Source organism: Ranitomeya imitator, chromosome 8, assembly GCF_032444005.1.
Source record: "Ranitomeya imitator isolate aRanImi1 chromosome 8, aRanImi1.pri, whole genome shotgun sequence".
NCBI classification, from domain to species: Eukaryota; Metazoa; Chordata; class Amphibia; order Anura; family Dendrobatidae; genus Ranitomeya; species Ranitomeya imitator.
Window position 1 is genome coordinate 54,908,344 of NC_091289.1, and position 18,306 is coordinate 54,926,649.

Here is an 18,306-nt window from a genome sequence, read left to right on the forward strand (position 1 = left end):
AAATAATTTGATGTGTCTGTGTTGGTAATTTTTATGGAGCAGGAGGAGCTTGTACAGATTGTTAAGATTGTAGTCATCATTATTTTACAGTTTACCATGAATGCAGTCAATGAGTTTATATCTGTATTATGGGCTGTAAACATAACAATTAAAAATTTAACCCCTTCGCCCACGAAGCCTGTTTCGCCTTCCTGTCCAGGCCAATTCTGACGCATTCTATGTGTATGGCGGATGTTGCGAAGGGGTTAAAGAATTACTAATATTTTCCATTTGTAAGGAATGATGGCTGTCTATTTTTTTTTAATGAGTTCTCCAGAATTTTTTAAAAATCCAATTGGGAACCATGCGTCATGGTAGTTCTAGACTGCAGAAAGCCAACAATGTGTTATTTACTGCAAGAAAAAGTATGGGTCCATGATTTCGAGGAAAAAGAACAAAATATAGAACAGATCCCAGTAACATTTTCCACAAATTGATTCACATAACTTGATGCTCTCCCGAGTATTCTTTCAGGGATTTTGTGGGAATACCTGACTCTGGTATTCAGGCATGTTCCTCCGTGTATCTCTTAGTATCTATTTGCTTTAATGAGGCAAATAAAGTAAAAAAAGATGAAACCTTGGGCTCTGCTTGTTGGCATTGTATGATGTTTTTAAAGACACAATAGCATAGTCTAAATGGTCCACATGGAGATGTTCTCCAGCACCAAAGGAAAGTAGTTAAAACTTAGCCTTTTTTCATATAGGATAATAAAATTGGCAGCATGGTCGCCTATTAAAAAAACCCATAATGCTTACGCGTTTCAGGCAGAAAAACTCTTAATTAGCTATTAGTAAAAGTTTTTCTACCCGAAACGCGTTAGCAATATGGGTTTTGGTTTTTATTATGCGCTCATTCGGCCAATTAATTTGATCCTATATGATTAAAGGCTAAGTTTTAACTACCTTCATTTGGTGCTGGAGAACATCCCCTTTTGGACCATTTAGAGGTATTTGACCTGGAAGCCAGACCAATGCATACTCCAGGCACATCACCCAAACCATACCCAGACTATCTTGGAAGTTTCCAGGGATACTTATCACTAACAAACTTTTGCTATTTTTTGTAGGTAATAGCCTAGTCTACCACTTCAAGAAAGGAGGTCAAGCAGGGACCAAATTTTATTTCTTGGACACTATTTGCTCAATTAGGCTGAATGCAAACATATAGGGGCATGTCTGAGTAGCAATTTAAGGTGTCTGAACATAACAATGCTCATTGTAGAGCATTAATGTTGGTGTAGCCTTACAGACTCCGGGAGATGGTTAGACGTCAGCCAACCCATGAGTTGGCACCGAACATGGCACCAATCTTTTCCTTCTCGATACCATGGGAATAACTTTGTTTGTTCTCAATATGTTTTACCTTGAATGTTTATGGTATAGACAAGAAGAAACAGCCAAATGTGGGACACAAAAGACCGGAGCGAGAAGATAGAATTTTAATTGCTTATTGATGTCAATTAAACAGGGCCAAGGAGAATCAAATTTCCATGCTACAAACATAATTACATAAGGATAGCCTACGCCAAGTTCTAATCTATGTAACGCTGCAGAGTCTATTAAACAAGTAGTCATACAATTGAGACACAATGATTGAACGAGACAGTCTGAATACATTAAGACAGCTTGCGTGGAAAAAGAAGAGGGGAAAGGGACGGTGAAAGAGGGAGGGATGGAATGAGTGTGAGAGGAGGAGGGAGCAGAAGAGAAGGCTCGATAGAGAAAGAGGGAGATTAAACAAGTACAGCAGCGTAGACAGAAGGTAAGAAGGGGAAAAGCTTTTATTTGCACATTGTAGACAATGGAGGGCTCAGTAACCACAAAGCATATGCTCAGGGCTTCATGGCCACTAGAGAGTCAGGAATTCTTCCACACAGGTTCCTTGATGTGGATATTGCGCCTGTATGCAGGTGACTATGCGCAGATCGAATTATCCAGGAGGAATACAGGGGCACACATGTCCGCATCAGGCGAGGATATGCTCTACTGACATACTCATAAATTAGCACCATATCAAGAACTTGATACATATATATATATATATATATATATATATATATATACATTGTATATGAATCTATAGCTCTCTGTTTAAGCAAACATATATTTCTACAAAGTATTTCTACCTGCTCCAAAGGAATACATGTGGCCAATACTTATCTGGCACAGCTATACATTGCAATGTTGTGTTATTATGTTATTACTTTAAGCCATGAAATCTTTCCATTTTTTTCTTTTATGTTGGATTCCTTTACAATGTACGGTAATACAGCTATTTAAATCATTACTCATTTGTGTGTGATAGTCACATTAAACTATACATCTGTACGTAGAGATAGTTGTCAGATTGGTATTAATGCACTATTGAATGAAGTAGTCCTTGGTCTTACCTGTAGACGTGCATTCAGTTAGCGATGAATTTGTCAGTACAGCAGAGCTGAGTTTGGCTTTTGGTGCAAAGTATGATGATATTGCAGTGTTTATATGTTGCTGTCCCTAGAAATATAGATAGATCTAGTGAGTCATGTGCAGTGTCTCAAACAGTAAAACGTCGGCTCAAATACATCTGGTTATTTTTGTATGTATGGTAACAGCTTGGATGAAGAAGTTAGAGCAGATATAGAAAAAATACTGATATATAATGTATAAAAATATATTATTATGTTCCTAATTATTTTCATTTTTTGCCACAACTGTAGTAGAGACAGATAGTGTACATAGATGGATAGATAGATAGAGAAAAAAATGGAACAGCACAATACCAATAAGTGGGTGCACAAGATTCCTCAGCAAAGCATCCAATACTTGCCCCAGTCCAGATAAAGAGAAAAAAAGAAAGCAGCACTCCATAGAGTTTAGATGAAAAAATGTGGATTTTATTCAGATTCACATGGCATGGCGACGTTTTGACTCACACTGAGCCTTTTTCAAAAAGGCACAGTGTGAGCCGAAATGTTGCCATGCCATGTTTTTGCGTTTACCTAAGGGAGTGGGACAAGTCATGGATGTGATTAACAAGGTTTTACACCTGTTTTATCATTACCAATTGATGTCTAAATGCATATTTTTCAATCCCTTCTCTATCTATATTTATGCACTGCACTTTATGTCATGAATAATTCCTGTATCACTGTCTGCACTTTATGTACGTCAATTATAATGTGAATACATGCTCTCACAATGATGATTAATGCCAATGATTATAATTATGTATACTCTTTATATACCTGGCACTTTCACGTGTTCACTGCTTGAGAAGGGTTCCTGTTGGGACCGAAACGTCGCTTTCTGGGCTGATTAAATAGCTCCTTTTCACTACAAAACGGTGTACTGCCTCCAATTTTTCTGGATTTTTATAATTGAGGTTTGGTATTTGCCTGGGGGGACGCTTTCTTTGTGCTGCTCTAATTTTCTTTCTCTAGATACTGTAGATAGATAGATAGATAGATAGATAGATAGATAGATAGATAATAGATAGACACTGTAGATAGATAGATAATAGATAGATAATAAATAGATAATAGATATGAGATAGATAATATATATGAGATAGATATATACTGTAGATAGATAGATAGATAGATAATAAATAGATAGATAGATAGATAATAGATAGATACTGTAGATAGATAGATAGATAGTAGATAGATAATATATAGACACTGTAGATAGATAGATAATAGATAGATAATAAATAGATAATAGATATGAGATAGATATGAGATAGATAATATATATGAGATAGATATATACTGTAGATAGATAGATAGATAATAGATAGATACTGTAGAAAGATAGATAATAGATAGATAATAGATAATAGATTGATAGATATGAGATAGATAATAGATATGAGATAGATATATACTGTAGATAGATAGAATAGATAGATACTGTAGATAGATAAATAGATAATAGATAGATAAAAGATAGTAGATAGATAATAGATAGATAGACAGTAGATAGATAATAGATAGACACTGTAGATAGATAGATAATAGATAGATAATAAATAGATAATAGATCGATAGATATGAGATAGATATGAGATACTGTATACTGTAGATAGATATATAATAGATAGATAGTGTAGATAGATAGATAGATAGTAGATAGATAATAGATAGATAATAGATAGATAGATAATAGACACTGTAGATAGATAAATAATAGATAGACACTAGCTAGATAGATAGATAGATAGTAGATAGTAGATAGATAGTTAGATAATAGATAGATAATTTGCATTACTCATTTATAAGATAAAATATTGCAATGAACATTGTAATTTAATAAACTTGAATTTTGTTCTTCTGTTTCTGCTTCTCCACAGGGAGGTGAATGATTCACAGCAATGTCTCAGGCATGGAATGGATCAGTCTCATCAGAACTGCCCCCTGGGGGAATCATTGTACCCGTCGTCTTCTCCTTGATATTTGCTCTGGGCACAGTGGGGAATGGTTTAGTTTTGGTTGTACTGCTAAGAAATGGCCAGACCAAGTACAACACCACAAACCTCTTCATTCTAAACCTGGGGGTGGCTGACTTATGCTTCATACTACTGTGTGTGCCATTTCAAGCGACTATCTACACCTTGGATGGATGGTTATTTGGGGCATTCCTCTGCAAAGCTGTTCACTTCTCCATATACCTGTCCATGTATGCCAGTAGTTTCACATTGGCTGCCGTCTCAGTTGACAGGTAAAAAAAAACCAACAAAAAAAACGTATTTAATACATTGCTGAGAAAGTTTATTTAGAAGTTCTACCTATACAACTGTTCTGCCTCCAAAAAACATAGTCTTCTCCCCCCTTCCTTCTTTCTCCTTGCATCGCTGACGTCAGCTCGTGCCCGTCTCTTCCACCTGCGTACATCATCCTTAGTCATTTTCCCTCTAGTCAAATCTGTTTATGGTTGTCAGAGGTGTTATCAACCTTTAAAATTAGTTTAATTAATAATTCATTAATTCATTATTTATATAAATTGGATCCTAGCAGACTGAACGAGCGTATAACATCCTCTCATCTTTCCCCATTCACTTCTATATTCTTATCATTGGCTGCTTTATTTTTTTCATACTGTTCATTTTGTACTTTTTTTCTTCACTTTATCATCGCTTCTGCTTTTTCCCAGGGGTGATATATTATGATGAATATATTTAGTAATCAAGTACCTTTGTGCTCATTTGATTTCCTACATATTCTGCCGTAAGCTCATCTCCTCAATCACGTCCCATTAATTTCCATATGTCAATTCTGCTCCTGTTTTCTGTACAAAAAGTATTTCATATTTTCGTGCAGGTCATAATGTTATTTTATTTTATACGATATACAAGGAATGATTAATTGTACCACGACTAGTATAAAATACTGTAAAAAAATAAATTAAAAAAAAGGTAAAAAAAGGTCATATTCATGACATCATTATACCGTATGAGCAAATTATTTCATAGCATATCTCACCTTCAGTCTGACAGATATTGATGCAGATTTAAAGAGGTTGTGCAGCCACTGAAATAAAAAAAAACACCCAGAATATGGTAAGATAATTAAAAATCTAACATGCACCTTACCTATCTCCCACCCAACACTTCTGCTCCAGTTCTTCCTAGGTCCCCACCGGTCTCTGTACTTCCTGATTGGTATACATGGGCATGTGACTCCTGCAGCCAATCACTGGCTGAGTAGTGACCAACATGCCATTGGCTGCAGCAGTCACATGTCCATCTGGACAGGAAATGCCCAGCTGGTCTCTATACCTCCTGTTCCATCAGTATGAACATGTAACCTCTGCAGTCAGTCATTGGCCCGTGTAATAACCACTGCAGGCAGTACATGCTAAACAAGAGACCGGCGAAGAAACCAAGCAGGTTTGGAATGGGATCTGTAAGATGAATTCCACTTATTTTATCATCATAAAACATTCTAGGTATTTTAATTTCGTTGTTGATCTCCCCTCTTAAAGGTACATCTCATTTAAAGGAAATGAAAGGGTTTGATCTTAATAAACCTGCACAATCTTCTCCAAATAATCACAGATGATCCCTTCTTTTGCTCATTACGGTTGCTGCCTAAAAATCCCCATGCATTCCCATACTTTTTGTGAATTTGCTGCTGGTTTGTAAATCTAGTATGTTGTGTTTCTTTAAATCTGTGCGGGTTCTGCATTATAGATTACAGCATCAGTCAAAAGTGCACACAGACATGCGCTGCGTCAGACAGATGCTCGGGCTCACTGGGTCCTCTGGGGCCCATCACCTATTGAGAGCTACTTTCAAGGGATTGTGCCATTATCTCTCCAAGTCCATGTTCACACATTCAGTATTTGGTCAGTATTTTACATCAGTATTTGTAAGCCAAAACCAGGAAATATAGAACAGAAACAGTCACCACTTCTGTATTTATCACCCGCTCCTGGTTTTGGCTTACAAATACTGATGGAAAATACTGACCAAATACTGATCGTGTGAATATGACTTAAAAATGAGAGTAGAGAGCTGCTGGAGCTGAAAAGGGATTCTAATATTGGGAAAACCCCTGAACATTCACTTTTTAAAATAAGTACCGTATTTTCCACTGTAAAATAACATATACTCACCTTGTTCACTAGCATCAGTCCAGTTTTGTCGGCTCTGGTTTCCCAGGGCTCACCTGACATTGTTATGCCATCTGAGCCCTGCAGACAATCAGTGGTAGCTATTGGGCTGCTGCGCTCTCACCTCCCATGAACAAACCTCAAGCAAGTGGAAGTATTAATAATGGCAGCTGATCGGCTGCAGAGCTCTGGGAGACCTGGCACCAACATAGCTGGAGCAGCACCAGTGCAGGGTGTGGGTAAAAGGGGGTTATCAGGGCAGTGGACAACATCTTTAAGCATATTTTGTCTTTAACCCATTCATGACTGGAGGTATTTTCGCTTTTGCATTTTGGGTTTTTTGCTCCCCTTCTTCTCAGAGCCATAACTTTTTTTTTATTTTTCAGCCAATATGGCCATGTGAGGGCTTGTTTTTAGCGGGGCAAGTTTTACTTTTGAACAACACCATTGGTTTTAACATATTGTGCACCGGAAAATGGGGGGAAAAAATCCAATTGCGGTGAAATTGCAAAAAAAGTGCAATTCCACAGTTTTTTTTTCTACCATGTTCACTAAATGCTAAAACTGACCTGCCAACATGATCCTCCAGGTCATTACAAGTTCATAGACACCAAACATGTCTAGGTTCTTTTTTATTTACTGTATATACTCGAGTATAAGCCGACCCGAGTATAAGACGAGACCCCTAATTTTGCCACAAAAAACTGGGAAAACTTAATGACTCAAGTATAAGCCTAGGGTGGGAAATGCAGCAACTACTGGTAAATGTCAAAAGTAAAAATAGATACCAATAAAAGTAAAATTAATTGAGACATCAGTAGGTTAAGTGTTTTTGAATATCCATATTGAATCAGGAGCCCCATATAATGCTCCATACAGTTCATGATGGCCCCATAAGATGCTCCATACAAAATATGCCCCATATAATCCTGCATAAAAGTTAATAATGGCCCCATAAGGTGCTCCATACAGACATTTGCCCCATATAATGCTGCACAAATGCTGATTACGGCCCCATAAGATGCTCCATAGAGATATTTACCCCATATAATGCTCCACAAATGCTGATTATGGCTCCACAGAGATATTTGCCCCATATAATGCTGCACAAACGTTGATTATGGCCCCATAAGATGCTCCATACAGATATTTGCCCCATATGCTGTTGCTGCGATAAAAAAAAAATCACATACTCACCTCTTGTCGCTCAGGCCCCTGGCACTTCCAAAATTCACCTCTCCTTGTTCCGGGCGCCACTCCGTCTTCAGCGTCTTCTGCACTGATGCTCAGGCAGAGGACACGCACTAACCACATCATCACGCCCTCTGGCCTGAGCGTCACTGCAGAAGACGCTGAAGATGGAGTGGTGCCCAAAACGAGGAGAGGTGAATATCGCGCAGCGCTCCCCTTCCCCATTATACTCACCTGCTCCTGGCACGTTCCCTGGTTCTCCAGCGCCGCAGCTTCTTCCTGTACTGAGCAGTCACCATTACCGCTCATTACAGTAATGAATATGCGGCTCCTCCCCTATGGGAGTGGAGTCGGGTCCATATTCATTACTGTAATGAGCGGTACCATGTGACCGCTCAGTACAGGAAGAAGCTGTGGCGCCGGGAGAACCAGGGACCTGCAGGGACCGCGCCGGGAACAGGTGAGTGACTCCCCTCCCCTGCCGACCTCTGGGTATGACTCGAGTATAAGCCGAGAGGGGGACTTTCAGTCCCCAAAAAATGGGCTGAAAATCTTGGCTTATACTCGAGTATGTACAGTAAGTGATGAAAAAAAATCCACACTTTGGTAAAAAAAAAAAGTTTCCATTTTCGGAGACTTGTAGAGTCTCCATTTTTCACGATATCAGGTTGTGTGAGGGCTTATTTATTGGGCGCCGAGCATACGTTTTTATTGATACTATTGCATTTTACTGCAATGTAGAGGCGACCAAAAAAATGTAGTTCTGACGCTTTCATTTTTTTTTCTCGTTATGTCGTTTAGCAATCGGGTTAATTTTTTTTTATATTGATAGATCGGGCGATTCTGAACATGGCGATAACAAATATGTTGTGATTTGAACTTTTATATTTTTTTATTTTTTTATATTTTTAAAAACCTTTTTTTTACTTGCTTCAATAGTCTCCATGGGAGACTAGAAGCTGCAGTTGTCTGATCGCCTCTGCTACACACACGCGATGATCAGATCACCTGTGTGTAGCAGAAATGCTCACTTGCTATGAGCGCCGACAACTGGGCGGCGCTCATAGCAATCCGGCTGTGAAAACCATAGAGGTCTGCTGGAGACCTCTGGTTGTCATGCCAACCCATCGGTACCCTGCGATCACATGCGCCAGAGCCCACATCAAAGGGAGGAATTCCGACGTGGGCATACTATTGCGCCCAATGTCGGAAACAGGTTAATGGCGCTGCCGTTTTTACCTGTGGGGACAAATGAATGTTCTTGTTGCAACCTAAAATACATACAGTGTCATGTAAAAGTTTGGGCACCCCTGGTAAAAATTACTGTTATTGTGAACAGTTAAGCAAGGTGAAGCTGAAATTATCTCTAAAAGGCCTAAAGTTAAAGATGACACATTTATTTTGTATTTTAGGCCAAAAAATATGTTTATTTTCATCTTTTACATTTTAAAAATTATAAAAAGGAAAATGGGCAGCAGCAAAAGTTTGGCCATCCTGCATGGTTAGTACCAAGTAGCACACCCTATTGAAAGTATCACAGCTATTAAACGCAAAGACAATTGTCTTTCAATTCTTGTTTGAGGGATTTTCATCCATTCTTCCTTGGAGAATTCTTCCAGTTCTGTGAGATTCCTGGTTCGCCTTGCATCCGCTGCTTTTTTGACGTCTAGCCACAGATTTTCAATGATGTTCAGATCAGTGACTGTGAGGGCCATTGTAAAACCTTCAGCTTGCACGTTTTGAGGTCGTCTATTGTCGATTTTGACGTGTTTCTGTTAACTTCTATTTCTTAATTACATTTCAAACAGAGGAAAGGGCAACTTTAAAATGCTTGGCTATCTTCTTATAGCCTTCTTTTGTGGGCCTCCACCATTTTTAGAGTCCAAGGTAGCTGCTTAGAAGAACCCATGGCTGCTATTTTTTTGCACAAGGTTGGAGGAGGCTGGGTTTTTATAAAAAAGGCTAATTAAGGTTTGAAAATTAGTCAAAGTTATCGGACCACACAAATCTCCAAGGGTGCCCAAACTTTTGCATTGGCCCATTTTCCTTTTTGGAATTTTTAAAATGTAAAAGATTAATATATATAATTTTTTTTTGCCTAAAATGCAGAGGAAATGTGTCATCTTTAACTTTATCCATTTTAGATATAATTGAATCTTCAACTTGCTTAACTGTTCACAATAACAGTAATTTTGACCAGGGGTGCCCAAACTTTTACATGTCACTGTAAGACAGTTGGCTGGGCTTCACTCAAATCTGCAAGTTATGTATATGGACATTTCGAAAGAGTAGACTAATGTGAGAATAGCATCAATGCAGTGAAGTGCTTGTCACAATCCCAACAGCTTTCTTATTAACCCATTAACACCATTATAGACTGTTTTATGACCACAATCTACCATATATATAACCCACGTGGGTACTGTTTACACTGCCATAAATAGCATTCCAAGAAACCTCAGGACATTTACAATTTCCCTGGTGTTGCTGCTCTACTTTTACATTGAAATAACTCACTAGGTTTTTGCTATGTTATCTAAGAGCAGCATGATACAGGGACAGAGACACTGATTGCACCGGAGTGTCACATATTTGGCTGCTTGCAAAAGTTTTGATCAAACCACTTTTTTATCCACTGCACTTCTCTGAATGCTGAGCTCTGTATAACCCCGCCCACATCGCTGATTGGCAGCTTTTGAGTACTCTGTGCATAGACAGAAAGCTGCCAATCAGTGCGGGGAGGGTTATTCAGAGCAAGATGACTACATGGCATGAAACATCTAGTCTTATAGTGATAATTCTCTGCTGATAAAACACTAATTTTATTGAAACTACAACAATTGCCCTGTAAGTGGCATATCACTGGAATCAGGGTCCCTGCCCCTGCATCATGCTGCTCTCAGATTAAGTAACAAAAACCTTCTTACAGATCCCTTTAAGTCTCTTTACTTTGATGTTGGACCCCTACAAAACTGCAAATATCTGCTTTTAACTCCAATTGAAAAAAAGCATACCGATAAATAGATATATATTTTTTTGCACAAAGATTTCAGTATAGTTAAGGAAAAGGTACACCATCATGTTCCAGCCACACATATGCCAAAGGGACAGTTAGCTGGCTTACCTTTTGGGTAATGTTTACACATCATATTTGTTATATGCCTTAAAGGGGTTGTCCTCCATGGAGCCCAAGTTGGGGAGGGGGATTCAAGGGACTGCTTCAGCAGCTTCAGCCTTTATATTTTATCTAAAGAGGATGTTTCTTCTTGTTTGGATGAAAAATGATGGCTGCAGACGATCAAAAGCTGCTGATTGGCTGCAGCGATCACTTCCCGCCCTCTGATTTTGATGCCAGGTGACTGCAGACAATGGAGTGACGCTGATCAGAGATGTGAGAACAGGTTTCATATATTTGTGACACTGGTAATTAGGGCTCATACTCACTTGCGTGAAATACGGCCGAGTCTCGCAGGTTAAAACCCGGCTCTGCCGCCGGCACTTGGGAGCGGAGCGTGCAGCTCCATGTATTGCCGTGCGGCCGCACGCTCCGCTCCCAAGTGCCAGCGGCAGAGCCGGGTTTTAACCTGCGAGACTCGGCCGTATTTCACGCAAGTGAGTATGAGCCCTTACAGACAGAACAGGGGTCTCCACTAAGGGGTCTCCATCCAGTTCCCCAGTATTTTTTAGATATTTGCAGCTGGATATAGGAGATTGAAAACATTTTAAATATACCTCCAACAACCTTATAGAAAGATCAGTATGTGGCAGAAGAGGTGATTTTGTAACTTTTACTAATTATTAAAGGGGTTGGCCACTTTATCTTCAGTTTTGCAAATGAGCTGGTGGCACAATTGTGTGGCACTTACTAGTATATAAGCATGACATGCTCTCCTTCTGCACTTGCTAGTGCTGCCTTCCTCAGCTCTCCTGCCCACAATATGGCTGCTGATAGAGGGTCATGGGACCAGACCAGTCGGCCAGCCTCCTCCAATTGTAGAACATCTCACAGGGGAAAGCTGGTCACATGCTCCTCCATCAGCGGGCGTTATGTGGACTTTACAGCCGTCTATGAAGGAGGAGGACCTGCAATACTTATAAATTAGCAAGTGCCACAAAATTATGTCCCCGACACATCTGTTAAAATAAAGTCACCAACCCCTTTAATGCTGAGAGTCCAGCATTATTCTCTTTGCTTGAAGCCCCATGACCTCATTTACCTGAACTGCTACTAAAAACGAATAAACAAGCGTGACTTTTTACTACCAAGAGGAATATAAGTAGCTTCCAGAAATTCATGGCTCCACTTATGTCCTATAAAAAAAAAAAATACACAAAAAAAGTTAAAGGGGTTGTCCACCTTTGGGAAGTTTTTTTTTTTAAACTTAAATGCATATATTTGGGGCTAAAATTCATTTTTGAAATTTTATTAAATATGTTGCACTGTTTATCTTTTTTTGGGGGGGTCTTTGTTTCCTGCATATTCAACTTTGTTGTGGTGTGTGGTCATAAATCAGCTGAGAAGAGGTAAAAAAAAAAAAAAACTTTCCTATTGGATTGTCAGAGTTAGGTCATTTATCAATTCTCGGTTAACCCTTTCTGGAGCCAGCAATAAGCAGAGCAACGCAGAGGCTATCAAAAGCTAACAGTGTCGCACTTTTACTGAATCCCTATTATAAAAAATGACTTGGCAAAATAAAGACACGTTTTTGAGTAAGAAAAAAAAATTAGATGCACAGTGACAGTGCGCTCACTCGCCGGCTCTGGTCAGAAGTAACAAGCAGGCAGGAGAGTGCACTGTCAGTGCAAATTGTAAGAATACTCAGCGTGGAGAGACCAGAGCCACCAAGTGAAGTCACTTTTGGTAGTGATAGTGACAGACAGCTCTAGACCCATATCCTATATACCCTCAGCACAGCACCTCTAGAATCTCGTATTGTTACCTCGTCTGCCATTGGTGATCATGGGTCAGTAATACAGCCCAGGTCAAGCATTTGGCTCCTCTACAAAAGTTCCTTACAGGGATTATTCATCATGCTAGGTTTACCCAATGGATTAGTACCCCTGGGACTGGATGCTTCAGGAGATTGGTATAAACCATCTAGATCTCGCTCTCAGTCAGGATTGGGGGCAGAGAACGGACTACAAATAGTTCCAGGGATTGTCAGAGATTGTGTACAGCTGCCTGGCAGCTTAGCAGCCTGATATTGTTATATCCCTCGGAATGCACAGTAGAATATAATGTTGGATTGTTGTTACTGTTCTGAGACTTTATGATTAACAGTTGCATATTGTTTTGTTTTTTTTCCATTGGCTCACAATATACTGAGAAGTAAGGAAATGGTAGAACAAACATTAATTATACATATCTATGATTAAACGCCAAGTATAACAATGAGAAAAAAACAAAAAATTTTAGCTAACTTTAATTTGGAATTGTTTCTGCAAGATTCCAAAATAAGCAATGTAACTAGCTAACTAGCTTCTAGACGGAGCGATGGAGAAAGGTTTCAGCTGCGCCAGGCTACCCTACACTGCCAGCTCTATATCTATTGCCGCATACCTGATGCCAAATATAAAAATAATAGATTTGTTCTCCATAAAGGTGACATGCACAGCATGCGGAAACATACAGAATCCTACTCATTGCCGAGTTTTAATGTTTTTTGTACATTTCTCAAATTCTTGTTGTTTATTAGAGTTGGGCAATTATTCAACTGGAATTGAATTCTCAATGTCAAAGATATACAGCTGGATGGAAGAGGGTTCATGCTGTTCCACCCTCTATTATCTTTTTGTCTGAGGAACGCAACTCAGCTACCACGAATAGACCAACAATTGATGGACGAGGTGATGCTGCTTCCACTACCAGGCTAGTTATTGGGGTACTAACAGTGAGCGTATCTAGGACGTCCACCACTGGGCCGTGAGATACTCGGAACCGGGTCGGACAGCTCTTTGGGGAAGTCACAGGGCCGCGACCTGGCTCCTTGACCCTGGACATGCAATAAAAATGATGCAAAGGGGGAAAGTTTATAGGGGATTGATTTGTGACGCCACCCGTGGTGTTCGGCAAGGGATGGCCGAAGCTGAGGTTCAGGTCCACTGGGGCCGATGGTGACGCAGCAAGGATTTTTCAGCTCTCCATGGTTAGAGCGGGGCCCCAGGGCAGGTATAGGGTTAATGATGGTAACTGTTGTAATACTGGGGAGGTGACGCAGTAAATAATTCTGAGGACACAGCAGGGTGCAGTTATCACACTTTACCCACAGTCTCCAGGTTTCAATCACCAGCCAAGTGCTGTGTCCTCCGGGTTAGTGGTCCAGCCAGCTCTCGGGTAGTTTGGGGTGCACTTTTCCAGGACCCCCTGCTTGTGTACCTTTCCGGGTCGTTTCTCTGCGCTGGCTCTCACTCTCCTGCCCTGCGCCTTACACACAGTGTCCCAAGCCAGCAGCCTCAGGTCCTGTCGGGCGACGTCATCCTGGTTCCCTTGTCCCTATGTGGCTGCCTTTTTTTTTTTTAATCAGATACATTTTTATTAAGGAAAATCAATGATAGCAAATTACATCAAGCTGTTATTCACAGATAATCATATATTTTATGAACATAACTCCCCCCCCCCCTTCGAGACCCCTTCAATGCTTTCCCAAATTCCCATCCGATATTCCTTCCCCAATTCAAATACAATTGTATAGTATGAACATCATCTATAACATTATGCATCCTCCCCACAATTCTAATTCCATTCTATCCATGGCTGCCAAATCTTTTGAAATACATCTAGTTTATTTCTCTTAGTATAGATACTTTTTTTCCAATAAAATTATATGGTCCGCCTGCGTAAGAAAGTCTCGTCTAGTCGGAGGCTCCTCCCTGATCCAGAATGTGGCTGCCTTTTTAGCGAATGTGTGTAGATTTGGCTGTGGCACATACAGACACCACAGCCTCCGGTTTGCTAGCTGAGTCCTACAGTCTCTCCACTAGTCTGGGGCCAGTCCTCCCACTGCGACCTGGTCCCTCCACCCGACTACGGTCGGCATGGATTCGGGCGTCACGGGTGGATTCTTCACTTTCCTGGCCCCTAGGAACTCCTCTTTCTCTCCTCTCACCAACTAACTCTGCCTCACTCCTGTTTCCATAACAACACTCCACTCCCAACTGTCACTCTACCTCAGGTCTCCTACCCTTATCTCCTTCCCCCACCCACACCCTCTACCTAGTTCCCCCTCCAGCTTGAGATGGGGCCCTCCCTAAATAGGGTCCGCCCAGATCACCTGGCCTAGAGTGGTGTGGTGTTGGATGCTATTATGCGGTTACCGGGTAGTGCCCCCTCCTTATCCGAGAGTGGGGTACCACACCTCTGGCTGAGTTGCAGTACCTCTGTGGCGACCAGACCCTCAGGAACACCACATACGGTATATACACCTCCAATTCCAATGCATGGAATGAAATTTTTTTTTATTTAATCGTATATATATACAGTCAAGGCGAAAAATATTGACACCCCTGCAATTTTGGCAGATAATACTCAGTTTCTTCCTGAAAATGATTGCAATCACAAATTCTTTGGTATTATTATCTTCATTTAATTTGTCTTAAATGAAAAAACACAAAAGAGAATGAAGCAAAAAGCAAAACATTGATCATTTCACACAAAACTCCAAAAATGGGCCAGACAAAAGTATCGGCACCCTCAGCCTAATACTTGGTTGCACAACCTTTATCCAAAATAACTGCGACCAACCACTTCCGGTAACCATCAATGAGTTTCTTACAATGCTCTGCTGGAATTTTAGACCATTCTTCTTTGGTAAAACTGCTCCAAGTCCCTGATATTTGAAGGGTGCCTTCTCCAAACTGCCATTTTAGATCTCTCCACAGGTGTTCCATGGGATTCAGGTCTGGACTCATTGCTGGCCACCTTAGAAGTCTCCAGTGCTTTCTCTCAAACCATTTTCTAGTGCTTTTTGAAGTGTGTTTTGGGTCATTGTCCTGCTGGAAGACCCATGAACTCTGAGGGAGACCCAGATTTCTCACACTGGGCCCTACATTATGCTTCAAAATTTCTTGGTAGTCTTCAGACTTCATAATGCCATGCACACGGTCAAGCAGTCCAGTACCAGAGGCAGCAAAGCAACCCCAAAACATCAGGGAACCTCCGCCATGTTTGACTGTAGGGACCGTGTTCTTTTCTTTGAATGCCTCTTTTTTCTCCTGTAAACTCTATGTTGATTCCTTTGCCCAGAAAGCTCAGCTTTTGTCTCATCTGACCAGAGAACGTTCTTCCAAAACATTTTAGGCTTTTTCAAGTAAGTTTGGGCAAACTCCAGCAAGGCTTTTTTATGTCTCGGGGTAAGAAGTGGGGTCTTCCTGGGTCTCCTACCATACAGTCCCTTTTCATTCAGATGCCGACGGATAGTACAGGTTGACACTGTTGTACCCTCGGACTGCAGGGCAGCTTGAACTTGTTTGGATGTTAGTCTAGGTTCTTTATCCAACATCCGCACAATCTTGCGTTGAAATCTCTTGTCAATTTTTCTTTTCCGTCCACATCTAGGGAGGTTAGCCACAGTGCCATGGGCTTTAAACTTCTTGATGACACTGCGCACGGTAGACACAGGAACATTCAGGTCTTTGGAGATGGACTTGTAGCCTTGAGATTGCTGTTGCTTCCTCAAAATTTGGTTTCTCAAGTCCTCAGACAGTTCTTTAGCCTTCTTTCTTTTCTCCATGCTCAATGTGGTACACACAAGGACACAGGACAGAGGTTGAGTCAACTTTAATCCATGTCAACTGGCTGCAAGTGTGATTTAGTTATTGCCAACACCTGTTAGGTGCCACAGATAAGTTACAGGTGCTGTTAATTACACAAATTAGAGAAGCATCACATGATTTTTCCAACAGTGCCAATACTTTTGTCCACCCCCTTTTTTATGTTTGGTGTGGAATTATATCCAATTTGGCTTTAGGACAATTCTTTTTGTATTTTTTCATTTAAGACAAATTAAATGAAGATAATAATAGCAAAGAATTTGTGTTTGCAATCATTTTCAGGAAGAAACTGAGTATTATCTGACAGAATTGCAGGGGTGTTAATATTTTTGGCCATGACTGTATACTGTGCCTTGCGAAAGTATTTGGCTCCCTGCAACTTTTCATCCTTTTCCCACATATCATGCTTCAAACATAAAGATACCAAATGTAAATTTTAGGTGAAAAATCAACAACAAGTGGAACACAATTATGGAGTTGAACAAAATTTATTGCTTATTTTAAATTTTTGTGGAAATTCAAAAACTGAAAAGTGGGGCATGAAATATTATTCAGCCCCTTTAACTTAATACTTTGTTGCGCCACCTTTTGCTGCAATTACAGCTGTAAGTCGCAGCTCAAAAAATTAAAGGGAATACTAAAATCCCACATCCTAGATATCACTGAATGAAATATTCCAGTTGTAAATCTTTATTCATTACATAGTAGAATGTGTTCAGAGCAATAAAACCTAAAAATTATCAACCTAAATCACAACTAATATCCCATGGAGGTCTGGAGTTGGAATGATGCTCAAAATCAAAGTGGAAAATTAAGTTACAGGCTGATCCAAATTCAGTGGAAATGCCTCAAGACAAGGAAATGATGCTCAGTAGTGTGTGTGGCCTCCACGTGCCTGTATGACCAACCTACAACGCCTGCGCATGCTCCTGATGAGGCGGCTGATGGTCTCCTGAGGGATCTCCTTCCAGACCTGGACTAAAGCATCCGCCAACTCCTCGACAATCTGTGGTGCAACATGATGTTGGTGGATGTTGTGAGACATGATGTCCCAGATGTGTTCAATTGGATTCAGGTCTGGGGAATGGGCGGGCCAGTCCATAGCTTCAATGCCTTCATCTTGCAAGAACTGCTGACACACTCCAGCCACATGAGGTCTGGCATTGTCCTGCATTAGGAGGAACCCAGGGCCAACTGCACCAGCATATGGTCTGAGGACCTCATCTCAGTACTAATGACAGTCAGGCTACCTCTGGCGAGCACATGGAGGGCTGTGTGGCCCTCCAAAGAAATGCCACCCCACACCATTACTGACCCACTGCCAAATCGGTCTTGCTGAAGGATGTTGCAGGCAGCAGGTCGCTCTCCATGGAGTCTCCAGACTGTCACGTTTGTCACATGTGCTCAGTGTGAACTTGCTTTCATCTGTGAAGAGCACAGGGCGCCAGTGGTGAATTTGCCAATCCTGGTGTTATGTGGCAAATGCCAAGCATCCTGCATGGTGTTGGGCTGTGAGCACAACCCCCATCTGTGGACGTCGGGCACTCAGACCATCCTCATGGAGTCGGTTTCTAACCATTTGTGCAGACACATGCACATTTGTGGCCTGCTGGAGTCCATTTTGCAGGGCTCTGGCAGTGCTCCTCCTGTTCCTCCTTGCACAAGGGCTGAGGTAGCGGTCCTGCTACTGGGTTGTTGCCCTCCTACAGCC

General features: G+C 40.8%; 1 protein-coding gene across 1 annotated transcript in view; it reads left to right on the forward strand.

Annotated features, from left to right (window-relative positions):
- The first annotated feature begins 1,584 nt into the window (after positions 1-1,584).
- GALR3 (galanin receptor 3) overlaps positions 1,585-18,306 on the forward strand; it is a 46,123-nt gene continuing 29,401 nt past the window's right edge. The window contains exons 1-2 of the mRNA XM_069736940.1: positions 1,585-1,803; positions 4,375-4,742. Coding sequence (XP_069593041.1) covers positions 4,396-4,742 — 347 coding nt within the window. The 5' untranslated portion in view covers positions 1,585-1,803; positions 4,375-4,395. The remainder of the gene's footprint in view (positions 1,804-4,374; positions 4,743-18,306) is intronic.